The sequence below is a fragment of the Chelonoidis abingdonii genome, chromosome 2, assembly GCF_003597395.2.
Source record: "Chelonoidis abingdonii isolate Lonesome George chromosome 2, CheloAbing_2.0, whole genome shotgun sequence".
Taxonomy (NCBI): Eukaryota; Metazoa; Chordata; order Testudines; family Testudinidae; genus Chelonoidis; species Chelonoidis abingdonii.
Window position 1 is genome coordinate 133,116,542 of NC_133770.1, and position 20,001 is coordinate 133,136,542.

The 20,001-nt window shown below is 45.3% G+C and overlaps 1 protein-coding gene across 5 annotated transcripts in view; it reads left to right on the forward strand.

Moving 5' to 3' along the window:
* Nucleotides 1-20,001, forward strand: part of MTRR (5-methyltetrahydrofolate-homocysteine methyltransferase reductase) — a 152,825-nt gene that overhangs the window by 84,235 nt on the left and 48,589 nt on the right. For all 5 annotated transcript variants that reach the window (XM_032786521.2, XM_075062670.1, XM_075062671.1 and 2 more), the window contains 3 exons: nt 10,933-11,113; nt 12,928-12,970; nt 14,486-14,672. In XM_032786521.2, the coding sequence (XP_032642412.1) occupies nt 10,933-11,113; nt 12,928-12,970; nt 14,486-14,672 (411 nt within the window). The remainder of the gene's footprint in view (nt 1-10,932; nt 11,114-12,927; nt 12,971-14,485; nt 14,673-20,001) is intronic.

Here is a 20,001-nt window from a genome sequence, read left to right on the forward strand (position 1 = left end):
AGTATGAACACTCAGTAGATTATAAGCTTTATAATGATACCTTACAAGAGACCTTTTGCATGAAGCATATTCCAGTTACATTATATTCACACTCATTAGCATATTTCCATAAAACATATGAAGTGCAACGTGACACCAATGACCACATCCCAATCTCCTACCTAAAATAAGTTCATCATTCCATTTGAACCAACCCATCCATCTCCCATCGTTCTTCCCAAAACCTCATGGGAAGAAATTAGAAGCAGTTCTTCATATCCTGGATGTCTTTCAGAAAGTCACCAAAGTTATTTTTTCCATCATTGAATGATCTAAGGGATACGCTATATCCAAACAAAGGCTGTCAAAATAGATCTCCGGCTACATTGACTTTTGTTATTGCCAGTAATAGTTACAGCCCCCACTGGGGATCCACACACACTCCACCAGAGCACTCTACGTTGACAGCTTTCCTCAACAATGTGCCTATTATGGACATCTGCAAACCAGCAACCTACACATCAACCATGTGTTCACACAGCACTATGCCATAGAGAAGCATTCATCATCAGATGCTCTACTGGGACTTTTGGTTCTTCTTTGAGTGCTTGCTCATATCCATTCCAATTAGATGTGCGCGCGCTGCATGCACGTTCGTCGGAAACTTTTTATCGTAGCAACGCTCGGTGGGCCAGCAGGTCGCCCCCTGGAGTGGCGCCTGATATATACCCCTGCTGGCCTATCCGCTCCTCAGTTGCTTCTTACCGCCCATGTCGGTTGTTGGAACAGTGGAGCACGGCTTAGCTGATCTCCACCTCCCTAGCGATTCGCTCGTTTATATAGTTATTGTGTACATAGTTTGTTTTCTATAGTTCTAGTTAGCATTTAGATTAGTAGTTCTTATAGTTTGTGTATATAGTTAAAGAGGATCGGGGGCTCGCCCCTTCTCCTTCCCCCGGTACCGGGGCCCATGCCCGGTTCACCAGGCTTCAAACCCTGCATGGCCTGTCATCGGCCGATGCCCACAGGAGATCCGCACGACTCCTGTTTGAAGTACCTCGGCGAATCCCACCTTGCGGACAAGTACCAAATCTGCAAGGCTTTCAAGCCTTGGACAAAGAAAGAGCGGGACATTCGCCTGAAGCAACTTTTGATGGAGGCAGCTCTAATTCCTCCATCCTCGGCACCGACTCCGGCACCGGGAGCAAGTGCCTCCTCTGCACCGGAGCGCCCGGCTCCAGTAAAGGCTCCTCGGCACCACCCTTCACCGACCCAACCCTCTTGCCAGCACCGCTCCCTTTCCCCGAGGAGCAAGAGACACAAGGCTCCTGCGGCACCTATAGCTACACCGCAGTCAGAGTGTACATCCAAGATAGACCGGCCGGCACCGTCAACTGCCGCAACACCGCTTGTCTCCGCACCGTTGATTCTGGTCTCACAGGAGCTGTTGCGTCCGATGCCTACCAGCTCCCTGGCGCACGTTGCGGTTGAGCTCGTCGTGTCCTCCACGCCGGAGACCTCCACGGCGTGGGACCTAATTGATCTGACAGAGACTGAGCTACCCCAACCCCCAGCACTGCTGGTGCGGGTTATTCAGGCGTTGGGCAAGCCCACCATGGTGCGACCATCTTCCCTGGGCACCATCGAACGCCGTCGGTCCCGATCTAGATCCCGCGGTCACTCTCAGTCCCGACATCGCTCCCGATCCTGGCGCCGCTCGCAGTCCCGGTACCGTTCTCCGTCCCGGTACCGGTCGTACTCGCGGCACCGCTCGAGATCCCGGTCTCCATCGTGGTACTCTCAGCACCGGTCCAGATCCTGGCACCGCCGTACCTCTCACAGCCGATCCCGGCATGATGATGTAAGGCACCTGTCGACCTCCCGGCACCGTGCTGGTCGCAGGTCCCGCTCCCGCTCCCGGCACCACCACGATTCCCAGTACCGTTCGCCGGTGCTGCACAGAGATGAGTTCTATGGACGCAGAGACCTGGTCCAATCGACTTCAGCTCCTCCATGGCCTTCGCATCATCCGTCCGCCTCCTCCCACACGGACAGTGCCTCCTATGGGGTTTCAGATACGCAGGCCCACCCAGACCATGGACCTCCTCAGTGGTCTTTTTGGACACCTTGGGCCTATCATCAAGCCCAAGGTGAACCAACGGGCCCCTCATGCTCCGGTCACTCAGAGCACCATGCACCCAAGGCCACAGTCAGTAGCCCTCCCCCCCCCGGTACGGAAGAAACCAGTGCACACGCACCGGAGCAGCATAATGTTCCGGAGACGGAGGTCCCCCAGGATGAAGCATCAGTCCAGGACCCACTCGTCCCAGGGCTGTCATCCTCCTCTTCCCCGGATGAGGCGGTAGCGGGCACATCATCGTCGGGGCCACCTCCGATTGACCTCCGGTCACACCAGGATCTTCTGCGGCGTGTCGCCCAGAATATCAGCCTTCCACTAGAGGAGGTTCCCGAGGTGGAGGACCCGGTGATTAGCATATTATCTGCAGAAACACCAACCAGAGTGGCTCTCCCCTTCATCTGTTCCATCCAGGCTAGAGCGGACACTATCTGGCAATCCCCGGCTTCCATTCCACCCACAGCCAGGGGAGTAGAATGAAAATACATGGTGCCTTCTAAGGGGTATAAGTACCTCTATGTGCACCCTGCTCCCTGTTCATTGGTGGTACAATCAGTCAATGAACAGGAGCGTCATGGCCAACAAGCCTCCGCACCAAAATCGAGGGAGGCCAGGCGCATGGATTTGTTGGGCCGAAAGATCTACTCTGCCGGAGGCCTCTAGCTCCGCGTGGCGAACCAACAAGCCCTCTTAAGCAGATACAGTTAAAATACCTGCAGGCGGTCGGGAAGTTTACCGAGTTGGTTCCACAGGACTCCCGCCAGGAGTTTACAGCTCTCCTAGAGGAGGGGAGGAGGGTCACGAGGACCTCCTTACAAGCCTCACTAGATGCCACCGATTCAGCAGCTAGAACGGTCACCTGTGGCATAGCCATGCGACGTATATCATGTTTGCAAGTGTCCGGCCTACCACCTGAGCTGCAACATACCATACAGTACTTGCCATTTGATGGACAAGGCTTGTTTTCGCAAAAGACGGACCCCAGACTACAGAGTCCGAAGGACAACCGCATCATTATGTGTTCGTTGGGAATGCATACACCCCAGACCCAAAGACAGTCATTCCGCTCCCAACCTCAGCGCCCTTACCCCCCGCCTCAGCCAAGACAAAATTTTGCCCAAAGACAAGGTCGTACTACTCACAGATGTCAGTCTGGACCTCAAGGGGGTAACAATTCCGGTCCCGCCAAACCAACACCGGGATCCCTCTCACGAGCAACTCCTCATCCAGGAGGTTCGCAGGCTCCTCTCAATCGGAGCTATAGAGGAGGTACCGGAGGAGTTAAAGGGCAAGGGGTTTTACTCCCAATATTTCCTAATTCCCAAGGCAAAAAGGGCTCCGGCCCATCCTGGACCTGCGAGGACTGAACAAGTTCATCAAAAAGTTCAAATTCCGCATGGTATCCCTGGGAACCACATTCCTTCCCTGGATCCCGGAGATTGGTACGCCGCTCTCGACATGAAGGACGCATATGTCCACATTGCAGTTTATCCCGTGCACAGGAGGTATCTACGCTTTGTGGTAAATCAGGATCACTACCAGTTCACTGTCTTCCCCTTTGGTCTTTCCTCGGCCCCTCGGGTCTTCATGAAGTGTATGGCGGTCGTCGCTGCTTCCCTGTGCCATCGTCGAATACACGTCTTCCCTTAACCTTGATGACTGGCTTATCCGAGGGGCCTCTGAGGCACAAACCATCAGCCATGTCACCATCATCAGGGAGTTGTTCATGCGTCTAGGCCTGATCATCAGTTTGGACAAGTCCACTCTGGTGCTTATGCCGAGGATAGAATTTATCAGGGCAATGCTGGACTCCAACCTTGCAACGGCCAGTTTACCCCCACACCGGTTTCAGGCCATAGTTTCCCTTGTCCAAAGTCTTCAGAGTTTTCCAACTACCTCTGCTCGTACTTGCCTTGCTCTCCTCGGGCACATGGCTGTGTACACATTCATCACAAAGCATGCCAGACTGCGAATGAGTCCTCTACAAAACTGGCTCGCCTCCGTCTATCAGCTGGGCAGAAATGCCATAGACATTATTCTGACAGTTCTGCCGAGCGTTCTAGGCTCCCTCGACTGGTGGAGGACATCATCCCGAGTGTGTGCAGGCCTGCCGTTTCATCGTCCCCCCCCTCCCCCGGCCCTCCACGTCCCTAACAGCGGATGCGTCCTCACTGGGCTGAGGTGCTCACCTAGGGCACCTGCGCACCCAAGGCCTTTGGTCATCCCGGGAGCTGACGCTTCACATCAATGTCTGAGAGCTAACAGCGGTCCGGCTGGCATGCCAAGCGTTCCAGCGCCATCTATAAGGCCATTGTGTTGCAGTATTCACGGACAACACAACGGCCATGTATTACATCAACAAGCAGGGAGGGACACGGTCCTCCCCCTTGTGTCAGGAAGTGATCCAACTCTGGGACTTCTGCATAGCCCACTCCATAGATCTCATGGCCTCCTTCCTCCCAGGAGCACGGACCACACTCGCAGATCACCTGAGCAGGTCCTTCCTATCACACGAATGGTCCATCCGTCCGGATGTTCTCCATTTGGTTTTCCGGAGGTGGGGCTTTCCCCACATAGACCTGTTTGCATCCATAGTGAACAGGAAATGCCAGGTATTCTGCTCCCTACAAGGTCGCTCCCCGGGCTCCCTGTCAGACCCGTTCCTGATTCCGTGGATGGGCCACCTCTGTTATGCCTTCCCACCGTTTCCTCTCGTCCACCGAGTCCTACTCAAGCTCCACAGGGACAAAGCCCGTCTTATCCTGATCGTCCCGGCTTGGCCGAGGCAGCACTGGTACACCATGCTGCTCGACCTGTCCCTGTCAGACCCGATTCCCCTACCACTCTGGCCGGACCTGATCACGCAAGACTTCGGCAGGCTGCACCATCCGGACCTGCAGTCCCTTCATCTGACAGCATGGCTGCTGTCTGGTTATGCCAATTGGAGTTGTGGTGTTCCGCCGCAGTGCAACAGGTGCTGCTTGGAAGCAGGAAGCACTCCACGCGATCGACATACCTCGCAAAATGGAAGCGCTTCTGCCACTGGTGCCCCCAGCATGGCCTTTCTCTGCATTCTGTATTAGTCCCCACTATCTTGGACTATTTATGGTCTCTCAAAGAGCAGGGTCTGGCGATCTCCTCTCTACGAGTGCACCTTGCAGCTATTTCCACCTTCCATCCTGGGGACGCTGGCAGTTCCATTTTTCCCACCCTATAGTTTCCAGATTCTTCAAAGGCTTGGAGCAACTCTACCCCCAGGTCAAACGCCCTACCCCTACCTGGGACCTGAACCTCGTCTTAACCAGGCTCATGAGGCCCCCCTTTGAGCCTTTAGCCACATGCTCGCTGCTGTATCTGTCCTGGAAGACAGCATTCCTAGTCGCTGTCACCTCGGCTAGACGAGTCTCAGAACTTCGAGCATTGACTGTGGATCCTCCATATACGGTGTTCCATAAGGACAAGGTACAGCTGCGACCACACCCGGCATTCCTCCCTAAGGTCGTCTCTGCCTTTCACGTTAATCAGGACATCTTCCTGCCAGTCTTTTATCCAAAGCCGCACTCATCGCGACAGGAACAGCAGCTGCATACTCTGGATGTCCGTAGGGCTCTCGCCTTTTACATCGAGAGGACCCCAAACCCTTCTGACGCTCACTTCAGCTATTGGTAGCGGTGGCAGAACATATTAAGGGCATGGCAGTCTCTTCCCAATGTATTGCATCTTGCGTGACATCCTGTATTCGGGCTTGGTATGACTTGGCTCATGTTCCGACTGGTCACCTCACCGGCCACTCTACTCTGGCTCAAGCCTCATCTGCCGCGTTCTTGTCCCATGTTCCGATACAGGAAATCTGCCGCGCAGCCACCTGGTCTTCCATCCACACCTTTGAATCGCACTATGCATTGGTCCAGCAGTCCAGAGACAATGCTGCCTTCGGCTCAGCGGTCTTACATTCCGCAACGTCTCGCTCCGACTCCACCGCCTAGGTAAGGCTTGGGAATCACCTAATTGGAATGGATATGAGCAAGCACTCGAAGAAGAAAAGACGGTTACTCACTTTTGTAACTGTTGTTCTTTGAGATGTGTTGCTCATATCCATTCCACATCCGCCCTCCTTCCCCACTGTCGGAGTAGCCGGCAAGAGGGAACTGAGGAGCGGTCAGGCCGGCAGGGGTATATATCAGGCGCCATAGCGGCGCCACTCCAGGGGGCGACCTGCCGGCCCACCGAGTGTTGCTAGGGGTAAAAATCTTCCGACGAACGTGCACGCGGCATGTGCACACCTAACTGGAATGGATATGAGCAACACATCTTTAAGAACAACAGTTACAAAGGTGAGTAACCGTCTTTTTTATCATCCGTCACGACTGCAACTCCGAAGACCCTCCCTTCCACTGAGGGGCACTACCCTAGTCACCTACAGTCTATTAGAATATAAATATTTTACTTGCATTTGAGCATATAGAGCAGTACAAAAAAGTCCTTGTCTGGATTAAATTTTAGTTTCTACTGATTTCGCTAGTGCTTTTCACATAGCCTGTTGTAAAATTAGGCAAATATCTAGATGAGTTGACATATCCCCTGAAAGACTTCTGCGTAATCCCAGTGGTACATGTACCCCTAATTGAGAACCACCGCCTTACAGTACAAAGTCATTTGGGTAGGGACAGTGGATGGGATTCATAAAGGTATCTAGGTGTTCAGTTCCCATTTCAATGGAACTTAGGTGCCAAAACACCTTTGTGAATCCCACCCAGGGTCTTCTGGCTTTGAACAGCCCCAAGCACATTGGTGCTTAATAAATAATAATAAAGCATTAAGACAACTTCTTACCTATGTCTCCCTGAAGGATCTTGGCTACAGTAAAGCCTTGTGATACGCAAAGAAGTAAACCAGTTATAAAAATAACGTTTCATTTCAAATGATCCCAGAATGAATTACAGCCGTAACAAGCTACATGACAAATGTTTATTCACACACTGACATGAAGACTTATCAGCAACATTAATTCAAAGGTTAGCGCAGGCAAGTGAGGATTTCCACATCTAACTGACATAACAGAAGGGATTCAGGAAGGTGGAATGCAGTTGCCCAAGATGAACACCAGAGTAACACCGTTATTCTGATATAAGTAGAAGTGATGTATTTAATGTCATCCAAAATACAGCAGCCTCCTATCACTATCCCTTGGGGTTTGCTTGATTACAATTAGTAATAGTTTCCTGTATCAATAAAGATACAGAAGAAACAGAAGCTGTCCAGAGGTGGGTCGCAAACACAACTGGAGGAATGGAGAGTCTTAGATATGAAGAGAAATTTAAAAACAATTTAATATTCAAAATGGGACTGAACATTTGAACACTCACAGTTCCACTAGATTGGAGCTGGATGGAATTTATTTGAATTCAAATCTCACTTCAAAAAAATAAAAAATTTGAAAAATAATACTTTTTCCTTTTTTACCAGCTCTAATTACATAGGATAAAATATTTAAAAAAACAATGGGTATATACACGCTCATGTTTCACAACATAATCTATTCCCTAATGAGGGATAGGAAGAAACTTCCCCAGTGGATTGGCTGTTTACAACAGGCTTTCTCTACACCATTAAAGAATCTGGTACTGGTTATTATCAGAGACTGGATCCTGAATTAGATGGGCCACTGGTCTGACTTGGAGAGAAGAAGGCTACATGGTGAATTCCTACAGAATCTTGGGATTCCCTATGGAAGTCTTCAGTCCAAGCACTAAGGCACCCCCTGGCTTTCTTTGCTTGTGATATCTGACACAGAACAAAGGTAGTACGTGGAGCTTGGTGAAACTTCTTGAATTACCATTTTTTGGTGAAAAACTGATAATGAAATGTTTTGCCAATTTTTCAGTTTGAAATGACTTTTTGTTTTAAAAGATTCTTTATATTTTCTCTAAAAAAATAAATAAAGGTTTAACAGTGGTTAAAAGCTAAACAAAAATGTTTTATTTAGTCAAAATGAAACATTTAATAGAATCAGAGAAAATGTGGAAGAGACCTTGAGAGGTCACTTAGTCGAGCCCTTGGCACTGAGGCATGAATAAGTATCCCTGACCATCCCTGACAGGCATTTTTCTAATCTCTTTTTAAAAACTGTCAGTGACAGGGATTCCACAGCCTCCCTTGGTAACCTATTCCAGTGGTTAACTATTGTTATAGTGGGAAAGTGTTTACTAGTATTTAATGTACATCTCCCCTGCTGTAGATTAAGCCCATTACTTGTCCTACTTTTGTTGAAAATGGGGAACAAAAAACTGAGAACCAAAAAATCGTTTTTGGAGCAGCTATAGTACTATTTCTGCAGGCCAAAGTAAGAAATGACGACAACAACAAATAATTTAAAATTAAGACTGATTTTCTTTCCCTCCTTGAGAATAGCTGCCATAGACTTTGTCAAAGACTACCCATTACATGCAGATATTAAGTGTTGAAGCTGAACTCTTCTTTCTGTGTGTGCAAATGATTTTCTTAATAGTCACATGTACTTTATATAAACAAATTCAAGGTGTTTGATCTACCGAAGAAAGAAGGAAAGAAAGAAGTATGAGCTCTTATTAAGGGACCAAGAGGGTAAATGATATATGGGGACCAGTTGTGCTACCAGCGGCAGAAACCTAAGGTATGTCTACACTGCACACCAGTGGTGGTGGCATGTAACGTATGCATAGCTGCATGCTGCGGTGAAAAGCAGGCTGCATCCACGTTGTGGTATGTAGCCACATGCAGCAGTGAAAGGTTCTGGCAGTGGGAAGGTAAAGGGGGAAAGCTCCAGCAGGTGTCTGTGGCAGGGAAAGGTTTGGGAGTGTGACTAAAAATAGCAGTGTAGCTGGAGAAGGCACTGCTTTGGCCTGTAGAGAGCTGTACATACCCACAGGGTTCAGACATGTCTTTATACCTAAGCCATTGTCTCACTGTCTACACTGCTATTTATACGCATGCTGCGGGGGGTGCAATTTATGGATTCTACACGCTGCTGCAATGAGTGTGCCGTGTAGACATACCTTTAGTTTATAAGGCATTGACCTGAGTAAATCCGTTAAGCTTAAAATGAACTGACTGCAGTTGATCTGACATCTAACAATAAAACAATTTTGTTGTGTTGCAGAACTACCTAGTTGTGCTGTCTGTAGTAAATCTGTTCTCATTTGTCTTCTTACACTACCATATTTCTTCATGTACAAGCCATTATCAATAAGCAGGCACGTTTATTTTGTATTTTTCTAAAAAAGGTTTCCCCTTTTAGCCGCTTCACCTTTACCAGGCAAGCCACATGAGACATATAATTAAGGACCACATTCTGATAACCTTACTCACATTCAGTAGGATCTTGCTCAGTGAGTGGTCCCATTGAAATAAATGGTACTTCTCATGGAATATGGTGCTACTTCAACATGAAGATGGCAAAATTTAGCCATAAGTGTAAAATCGAAGCTGTGTTTGCTAACCAAAGTTATCCTGTACATGTTACATTTGCAGTATTATTACTAGAAATGGATGGGCTGCTGCATCCAAGCAATCCAGAATGTTTTTTATTTTAATCATAACTCCCATGTTCTTTAATTCTACAATAACTTGGAAAAATGCAGATTTTGTAGCTGAGCCAGTACAGCTGGGGAATTAGATTTCACAACCAATGAAAATTACTTTCTTTACACTTAATGCCTGGAAATAGCAGAAAATTTAGAAAAGATGCAACAGTACTATGCAGTTCTGTTAAAACACACTTGGAGATACACTTAGAGGAAAATTAAATACATTTTTGAATGTGCCTCACTCATTCAGTTGGAGTAGTTTTTACAGCAGGGTCCACTAGATGTCAGTATTACATTACATGCCATATAAGAAAGCCTTTTAATTGGCTTAACCTTTCAAAACTGCCTTAAACAGTTTTGCAAAATTTGTGTCAGCAATGAGAGTAAATAGAGTAGTGGTTAGGGAATACCACCCAAGACAATTTTCTTAACCCATGTACTTTATAGTCTGGTCAGTGCACAACATGCTTTATATAGCTTTGTAGTCAAAATTGTTACTTTCTGCAGAGGTTTGGTGCTAGAATGTAATTTGAGCAAACTCAAAGTCTTTTTTTTTTTTTTAAGAATACAAGTTCTGATTACACAATATTTTGGTTCATGTGTTTCTTTTTATGTATTGTGTATATTTTAATGTCATTGAAAGTGCAACACTGCAAATATTTTAAATGTGATTTTCACTGTCTTACAATACACAACTTATTTTTCTGTAGGAAAAGTTCATATTGCTTTATGTGGACATAGGAGAATAGAGTAGAATACTATAATTGCATTTCTGCTGCTCAGTATATATTGTACTTAATATTGCACATAATACCTCTCAAAAGTTTTACTTATGTCTTTGTGTTTGTAATTTAGAAAACCGTGTTTCCCTTGAGTTAATATGTGTTATGGTGCTGTTTTCTTACAAGTCAGAGATTACAGTTCAAATCCACCTAGAAAGTCTTTAAGAAGTTTTAGATTTATCCAGCAGTACACACCATCCTCCACATGACTAGATCAGATTTCGTGACCTGCTACACTGCCCCAGGCACTGGAGGAGGTGACTGAGAAATGGAAAAATTTTCGTGGGAGGTGAAAATATGCAGCACATAACAAATTGCATTATTTGTTAACCTACAGGATGTCCCTACAGGCAATCCAAATTGTTCCCAGGTAGTTGGGCAAATCTCCACATAGGTAATGAACAAAACATCATGAAAATACAAACAGTAAAAATCATCCAAATTAAAACCTGCTTCTCTCTTCCCCTAGGCATTTTTGCGAGCTCTTGTAGAATACACCAGTGATGCTAGGGAAAAGCGAAGGCTTCAGGAGCTGTGCAGCAAGCAAGGAGCCTCTGATTACAATAGTTTTATCAGAGATGCTAATATCTGCTTATTGGATTTAATCCATGCTTTTCCAACATGCAGACCTCCACTTAAGCTGCTGATAGGTAAGTAGCTGATTTAAGTTCAGTTGTGTTTAATTTGTGAAAATGCAACAGAGCATACGTTTAAAAACAAAACACTATTCAGTTATTACTTCTTTGGGAAAATCGCTAGCCAAGGTTATGAAACTGAATTTATAATCTGGAAGTAAAGACGTGCTCTTCACTGTGTCGTGTTTCACCTTGATTTTGCCAATGCTTATGCATATGCTGAACTTCGTGTGTGAGTAATCCTGTTGACTTTGCGCTGCATATTGAAAAGCACTGGCATAAGGGTTTCCAGGATCAGGGCCTTTGTTTGTAAAGCAGCTTTAAAAAACGTCTAACATGATCAAGGGCCCATTTCCAACACTTGCGTTTTTTGCCTTCTTTTGTTTTTCTTTTGGTACTCTATTTTTCCCTGTATCCCATATAACTGTTAAAAACAAATCAAAAATGTCTTTTATAAAAATATTTTTTTAAGAAATAATACAGTAGATTTCTTTAAACAAAACAACCCCCAAAAGCATTTATTTTGTACAATGTAGTGCTGGTTCAAATACTCTACTAAAGTTTGCCTTGTATATGCAAATAGCTGCTATTTGCAGATATTTATATTTGAATGAATAATAAAAAATACAACTAGTTTGTGTTCTCATGGAATTAATTCAAATGAAAGCTGCAGAGTGTATGGGAGTTTTCTGAGACAGAGCAGCAAGTCTGTACATCCCACCATGATCCCTCTGCAATGATATTTCTGCCTTCCCTTTGTGGAAGGGGAACTCGGTGGTTGTATTTCTGTTCTTCCCCTTCCTTTCATGAGATGACTCTGTGGCACTGATTGTTGTTGGCCTCCTTAAATGGAGCCCATGTGGTGTTAATATCTGGTACTCAATATTCAATATTTTTCAAATTAACAGCATATAATATTTGTCGCATGTCTAAGCACTATTCATGAGTACTGTAAACCTATGCCATTACGATAAAGATAACCCATCCTGCAACTTTTATTCATTCAAGAAGACCTGAGGAATTCAGTGGATGAGTGGATTGCAGGATTGTATTTAAATATAATGTTAAAAGGATAGGGTCTCGCTGTAGCTATCTCCAAATTTCTCTGAGTAGAGAAGGAATATCAGTGACCCCAGAAATCTTTGCCTTTTTGTATTCAGATAAAATACTGTGGTCCACTGTGTCAAAATACTGTGGTCCATATTATGGTGTATGAATCCAGTGCAAGGTGGCTCTGAGAGGTTTAACGTGTAGTATGCAAGATACCAGCTGAATTTGCTCTCCTGGAAAGGAGATTCACTAAAATGGGTGGTGGGTAGCATGTCTGACTCTGTCCTGTTCCCGGTTGATGAGTAAGGGCAGTCTTAAATTAAGCCAGGGCTCTTACATCTTTGTGCTAATGTACATAAGTGCCAAAGAAATGTGCATACCCCTTTTGGCTCTGTCTTTACCCATATTTCTGCTGTGCGTACCTTTTATTGCCATTCACCACCTTGCTGCTCAAGTGGATTTACAGCTACTTTACTACAGTGCACCTGCTCCCAAGCCACACTTTTTACCCTCAAGGATTTCTACCACTGTTATGTTGGTGTATGTTACTACTCTGAAAGCTGAGTTCCTGCTGAATAGAATCTTTTAAGTTTTTGCATCTTTCTAATGAAAAAATGTCCAAGTACATATCTGTCTGATTATGGAGTGAGCACTAGTTAAGGCTGTAAAGAATGTTTGTTTAAATTTGTATTTTCAGGCATAAAGAAATTTGCTTTTAAAAATACAATTTTTGATGTGACAGTGATGATAACCAATGGGTTTTTTATTATTCTTTTCAGAACATCTTCCTAAACTGCAAGCCAGGTCCTATTCAGCTTCAAGGTACTGATATATTTAGATTATATCTTGTTTGTAATTTAGGCATGGTTTGTCCTCATAAAAATATACCTTGTTAAGGCATTACAGAGAGCAAATTCTGGGTTATATTGCAGTTTAGTTTTGTTTAAGAGAACTTTGATCTTGTGGTCAATGTGGAATTCAGCTTTATCTCTTTGAGTTTGTACATACACGCGCAATCCCCAGTGGCTAAAAATGATTCCAGCACATAGATTACTTCTGCAGAAGTTCCTCACAGTGGAACTATTTTTTTATTTTATTTATTTTTAGAATTCTTGAGGCAAGACTAAAGAAATGAAAATGTCCTTGATTTATTTATTTATTTGGAATCCTTCCAGCGCAAGTGTGCAGTATGGCTTTAGTCACAGAGCAAACAAGTAAATAATCTCAGACCTAGACTGGTCCATGAGGCATTTGCTAGTGGATTGATGTCTTCCATGAACAGCAGGGCTGTCTCGCTGCTCACCTGCCACTCCTGGAACTGCTTTACTCTGAGATTAGGCAGACAGAATGGAGTGACTGACTGTTCCCATTTACTAGTGCTGCTGAACTAACCCAGCCAGGCAGCTCCCAGCCGTTTGCCTTTGGGAAAAGATACAGAAGATCACTGCAGCCTGACTCTCCATCCCCAAATCCTCTGAGGCAGAAAGAGGAGAAGGAAGAGACCCCAACAGCCCTTTAACAGGGATAAGTATTGAAGGCATGGCAATCTCTGGAAAGGACTTGCCTAGCAGCCTTCCCCAGCAGGCCAGGTTGAGTTGTCTGAGAGAAACTGCAGGAAACAAATGTATAGGTGAGAAGATTGCAAAGGGAAGAGTTATAGACTGGGAGTGAGTGGGAATGGAGGAGGAGGAGACTGATGATGATAAGGATAAAGGAATTGAAGGAAAGTGATGAAATTGGTTAGGGAAAGAATGAAGAGATGGAAATAGATTAAAGGAGGATGAGGGGACACTAAAATGAGTGGGAAGTTAGGAAAGGAATGGAGAGAGAGAGAGGAAAAGAAAGGGAACAATATTAAACATTAAATACAATCTAGAATGAGGGGAAACAGTAAAAGATGGAGACAGTAGATGGAGGAGGAGAAATAGAGTGGAAAAAAAGGAAGAATGAAACCTGGGTAGAAAAGAATCTAAGTTCATTTTTTAATAGAAAGTATTATAAAAAATGTTCTGATTAAAAACACACGCAAATGTTGTGTTCCATGTAAATAAAGCAATATTCTTCGAGTGGCTAGTAAAATTTTACCAGTGCTTTCACAAAGTAGAACTCTCATGCACATGAATCTGATAAATTCAGAAGAGTTCTGTTCGAATTCTGTGAGTCATTCATGTGGTATTGTCCAGGCACTTGCCAATCCAGCCCTGTACAACCCCATCCCATAAAGTCAAGGGATAGACTCTAACTTCAATGAGATTTGGATTAGGCCCCAAGTGAAGCTACTGAACTGATTCCTTCTCAGATAGTATTTTGATTGTTTAATCATTTGTGTCATTGCAGCTCCAATTTATTTCAACCAGGAAAACTGCAGTTTGTTTTTAATGTTGTGGAGTTTCCATCTTCCCCATCTCGACTGGTTTCACGAAAAGGAGTGTGTACAGGTTGGCTCGCTGAGTTAGTTGAACCAATGCTTCAGCAACATAAAAACTCTCTACGCACAAAGGAAGGAAAATCATCAACTATAAAGGTACCAAAATAAGGTCTAAATTCTTGTGTTTTTAGAGTGATACAATTAGAATGTGTGTTCCTGGGAAAAACAGTTTTCCTTATTTCTTTGATTTGAGGCTCAGATATTCTGATACTGGTAATATGTTTCTCAATTTGTACAATTCAATTTGTAACCTCTAGTTACAAGTTTCTCCTTCCCTTTGTGATCCCTTTATATCTGCAGTGTGGTACATCTCCAATGGGATTTTTTTTCTGATTAAAATCTTTTTGTTAATTTTATCCATGAATAGGATATCCTGGCAAAGTATATATAACCATTGTGTTGGAGTGAATTCATAGAGGGATTTAAACTTATTAATGATGGGCCAGAATCCAAAACTCAGGTTTAAATGCCCCTCCAAACTCTGGAGAAGTTCGGAAGCAGATCTTCATTTGCAGCTTGTACCTTATATCTAATCCTCACCTTGAAATGCACATGTAACTTGCAGTAACCTTAGTGGGAGTTACATGTGCATATTAAAAAGGAAATTAACCCACTATCAGGACTCATTTACTGAAATTCTCTACTGGTTTAAATAGGTTGAGCTCCATTGACTTTTGTCAGCAAAGAATTTAGTGCACGAGTGTTGTTAGCCCAGGCTTCTTTTGGCCAGCTTCCTGTTTACTTTTGACACTGAAAAGTGGAGTCTGGTATCAGAATCTGGACCTTGGTCCATGAGCTCTTTTCTCTGTGACAGCCTCCTCCACAGCTGCCTTGGTCTTTTATAACCCTGGAAAAGTGTCAGTTGGCTTGCAGTCAGCCAGAGGGCAGTTCCAGCATTTCCGATGAAACTGTTTCTTAGAATCATAGAATATTAGGGTTGGAATCTATTCTCAGGAGGTCATCTAGTCCAACCCCCTGCTCAAAGCAGGACCAACCCCAACTAAATCATCCCAGACAGAGCTTTGTCAAGCTGGGCCTTAAAGCCCTCTAAGGATGGAGATTCCACCACCTCTCTAGGTAACCCATTCTAGTGCTTCATCACCCTCCTAGTGAAAAAGTTTTTCCGAATATCCAACCTAAACCATCCCCACTGCAACCTGAGACCAGTACTTCTTGTTCTGCCATCTGCCACCACTGAGAACAGCCTAGCTCCATCCTTTTTGTAACTCCCTTTCAGGTAGTTGAAGGCTGCTATCAAATCCCCCCTCACTCTTCTCTTCTGCAGACTAAATAACCCCAGTTCCCTCAGCCTCTCCTCGTAAATCATGTGCCCCAGCCCCCTAATAATTTTCATTGCCCTCTGCTGGACTCTCTCCAATTTGTCCACATCCTTTCTGTAGTGAGGGGGAGGCCCAAAACTGGATGCGATACCCCAGAGGTGGCCTCCCCAGTGCCGAATAGAGGGGAATAATCACTTCCCTTGATCTGCTGGCAGTGCTTCTACTAATACAGCCCAATATGCCATTGGACTTCTTGGCAACAAGGGCTCACTGCTGACTCATATTCAGCTTCTCCTCCACTGTAATCCTCAGGTCCTTTTCTGCAGAACTGCTGCATAGCCAGTTGGTCCCCAGCCTGTAGTGGTGCATGGGATTCTTCCTTCCTAAGTGCAGGACTCTGCACTTGTCCTTGTTGAACCTCATCAGATTTCTTTTGGCCCATTCCTCCAATTTGTCTAGGTCACTATGGACCTTATCCCTACCCTCCAGCGTATCTACATCTACCCCCAGTTTAGTGTCATCTGCAAACTCACTGAGGGTGCAATTAATCCCATCATCCAGATCATTAATAAAGACGTTGAACAAAACCGGCCCCAGGACTGACCCCTGGGGCACTCTGCTTGATACTGGCTGCCAACTAGACATCGAGCTGTTGATCACTACCCACTGAGCCTGATGATCTAGCCAGCTTTCTATCCACCTTATAGTCCATTCATCTGATCCATATTTCTTTTGCTGGCAAGAATACTGTGGGAGACGGTATCAAAAGCTTTACTAAAGTCAAGATATATCACATCCACCGATTTCCCCATATCCACAGAGACAGTTGTCTCATCATAGAAGGCAATCAGGTTGGTGAGGCATGACTTGCCCTTGGTGAATCCATGTTAACTATTCCTTATCACCTTCCTCTCCTCCAAGTTCTTCAAAATTTATTCCTTGAGGACCTGCTCCATGATTTTGCCAGGGACTGAAGTGAGGCTGACTGGTCTGTAGTTCCTCAGGTTCTCTTTCTTTCTTTTTTTAAATATGGGCACTATATTTGCCTTTTTCCAATCATCCGGGCCCACCACCCCAATTGCCACAAATTTTCAAAGATAATGGTCAGTGGCTCTGCAATCACATCAGCCGACTCCCTCAGCACCCGTTAGATCTGGACCCATAGACTTGTGCATTTCTCTCCATTTCTCTCCCTTTCTGAGTCTTCCTGCCCAGATAGATGCATATTTGATCAGCCAATGGGTAAAGATTGTAACACTGCAGTATTGACAGTTCCTTGCTATTCCCTCTCCCTTTTCAATAATTGCACACGGTTTGATCCCACCAGACAAAGTATGACTATGAGTATATACATATAGCAGTCATGTGACAAAGTGCAAAACTAATTATGGGGATCAGGTAACCATTATGCTTTTCAAACAATATTTCATTCTTGCCATTTTCTCCTTGAAATGACTGCCTTTAAAGAAAGGTTCATATCCTTGAACAACCACTGAAATGGTAGATTTATGACACTACTTCATAGAAGGGAAAGTCTTTTTTCTCTTTTGCCTGATTTTCTCTCCAGCTCTCTTTTGGGCTATGTCACTTTATTCGGCCCCTCTGCATTAGGGAGAGAGTGCTCAGCCTCCTGCTCTGTCTGTGTGCTTCAGTCAGAGCCAAGATTTCTGACCAGAGTCAGAGAAGCAGAGCTGCAATGTGTGTGTTGGAAGGGGAAAGTGCTCCCACACTGTTGAAAAAATGCTGTAGAAGGGATGTTTGTATAGTATTGAAAGAGTGGAAAGGTGGGTTTGTGCATCAGCCACTGGAATGGCTGATCTGGTAAGGTTCCATCTCTTTAAAAACGTAGACTCCCAATCTGGTCCCAGCGCACTTCTAAGACGGTCATATATAGTGGCCTGTGAAAATTGTGTTTTGTTTTGTTTAAAAAATTCATAATAATGTAAAGGGCAAAATACTGAATTTCATGGAGTATGCATGGAGTTAATTTTTACAGTTAAAATTAGCAGTAAACAAACATATATACAGTCCACTAAATATTCAATTATTTCTATTTCTTTTTTGAATTAAAATGAAGTGTCATTAGTTTGTTGAGTGATTCCTTTTTGATGGATTGCCTCTGCGCAGTAGGAATTGCCCATATGCTGAAATACTTTGCTTGACATCCACAGAGCTAGGGACTCCAAATAAATATTGCTTGGCAAATTTTGAAATGCTGGGAGGACATGGTTTTCCAGACTTCCAAAAGGTAGTCATTGCTACATTCCTTCGCATAAAATCATTAGCCTTTTAATTGAGGTTTGCAACTCCTGTTGAAATCAGTTAAGAAATCTAGTGGGATGGCATCCATTTTTAAAACATATTCTTGCAAGGGATCAAAGACCCTTACTGCTTTAAGGAAATGGCATGCTGGCTGGGTGAAATGGGTTTTTTTTTCCATGCGCTTCAGGAGGTTGTAGTTTGTAATCTTATCTGCAACTTCAGTAAAAGTTTTACTATATTGGCTTTGAATCCCCACATCACCACCGCCTTGCTCACTTTTAAGTGCTCAGTAAGTTGTTAATTAAGTCAACAACTTTATTGTACATTTGATTCATGCACATCTCACAGCTTTCAAACCATTTCATCAAATCAGCAAGCTCTTTGCTATACCTTAATGTAAGGGAACTGTTATCCCCTTACTAAAACTCAGTGGGTTTTATGTTTTTGGTTGGCTAGCTCCCAGTACCAAGAGTAAGGGGAAGGGCCAATGGGAAATCAGGACTGCGAGACTGACAGTCCCCAGGAACAATAGGGAGGGGCCAATACTCCAAGTCAACCTGATTGACAGGGCAGGCAGTCTAATAAGGGAGTCAGGAGGCCTGGGGGGTCCTGTTTGTCCTGTGAGCTGGAATTGCCTGGCTCAGACAGAGTGGGGCCGAGCTAAGGAGAAAGCTGGGGCCCAGGCTGAGCTGGGAGCAGAGCTATGCCAGATCCAGAGGGACCAGAAAAGCAGCCCACAGAGCAGACCTGTGCTAGGAGCAGAGTTACAGAAGCAGCCCACAGAGAGCAGACTTCTGCTAGGAGGAGAGTTGCAGCAACCAGAGCCAGAGGGGCCAGAGAAGCGGGCCAGGGAGCTAGAGGCAGAGCAGCAGCTGTGCTGAGGCAGAGTGGAGCTGGGGCTGGAGCAGTCCAGAGCTGGGTGCAGTAAGCAGCTGGGGAGAGCAAGGGGGACCCTGGGCAGCAGGCCCAGTGCAGGGAAACGCCCCCACCCAAGACACCTGGCCAGTCAGACTTGGATGGGGATCGTAACCCCGATGGGGCGGGGGCAACACTGGAAAGAAGGGTCCTGCCACCTAGAGCCTCTGTGTGTGTGGTCACTGTCAGAGCAAGTGTCTGACCCGCAGCATCCCTGCAGCACAGCCAGGTCCTGAGAAGGAGGCCTGGGACTTGTGAGGAACAGACTGAACTTCCCTTACATTCTAGAGAAGCTGGTCGTGATGTCCCTGTGCCACAGAGCGGGGTTATGTGTTTTCCTTTAACCTTTCCCATTTTTTCCTTATTTTTTTAAATTGATTGCTGTTTAATCAATTGTATTTGCTTTGAACTGTATGGAATGATCAGTGAGTCAGGGAAACATCCAGGGCAGAGAGCACATCCCAGAGTGGGGACACTGTAGCCCGTGCCCTAAGTGACCACAACAAGGTTGGAGGTCGAGCCCCCAAGGAATCCTGGGCCTGGCCTTGTTTGGGTTACGAGGACTGCCACACAGGAGAGTGGAAGGGGAGCCCTTGAGGTCAGACAGGCCTCTGGGCAAAGGAAGTGGGAGTGAGGACTCAGATCTTTTTGCTAGCCCACTTTACTGGGGTAGTGTATAAGCCGGGAAAGTTTCCCACAATAACGGGACCATTCCCTCGCTTACGTTAAGATGAAATTGAGTTGTAGCTGTAAAATTTCTGAATCATGCAACAGATGTTCTTCTTCGAGTGGTTGCTCATATGCATTCCATTTAGGTGTGTGCGCGCCGCGTGCACAGCCGTCGGAGAAACTTTTTACCCTAGCAACACTCGGCGGGTCGGCCGGGCGCCCCCTGGAGTGGCGCCACGATAGCGCGTATAAATACCCCGGCCGACCCGGCCACCCCTCAGTTCCTTCTTACCGCCCGT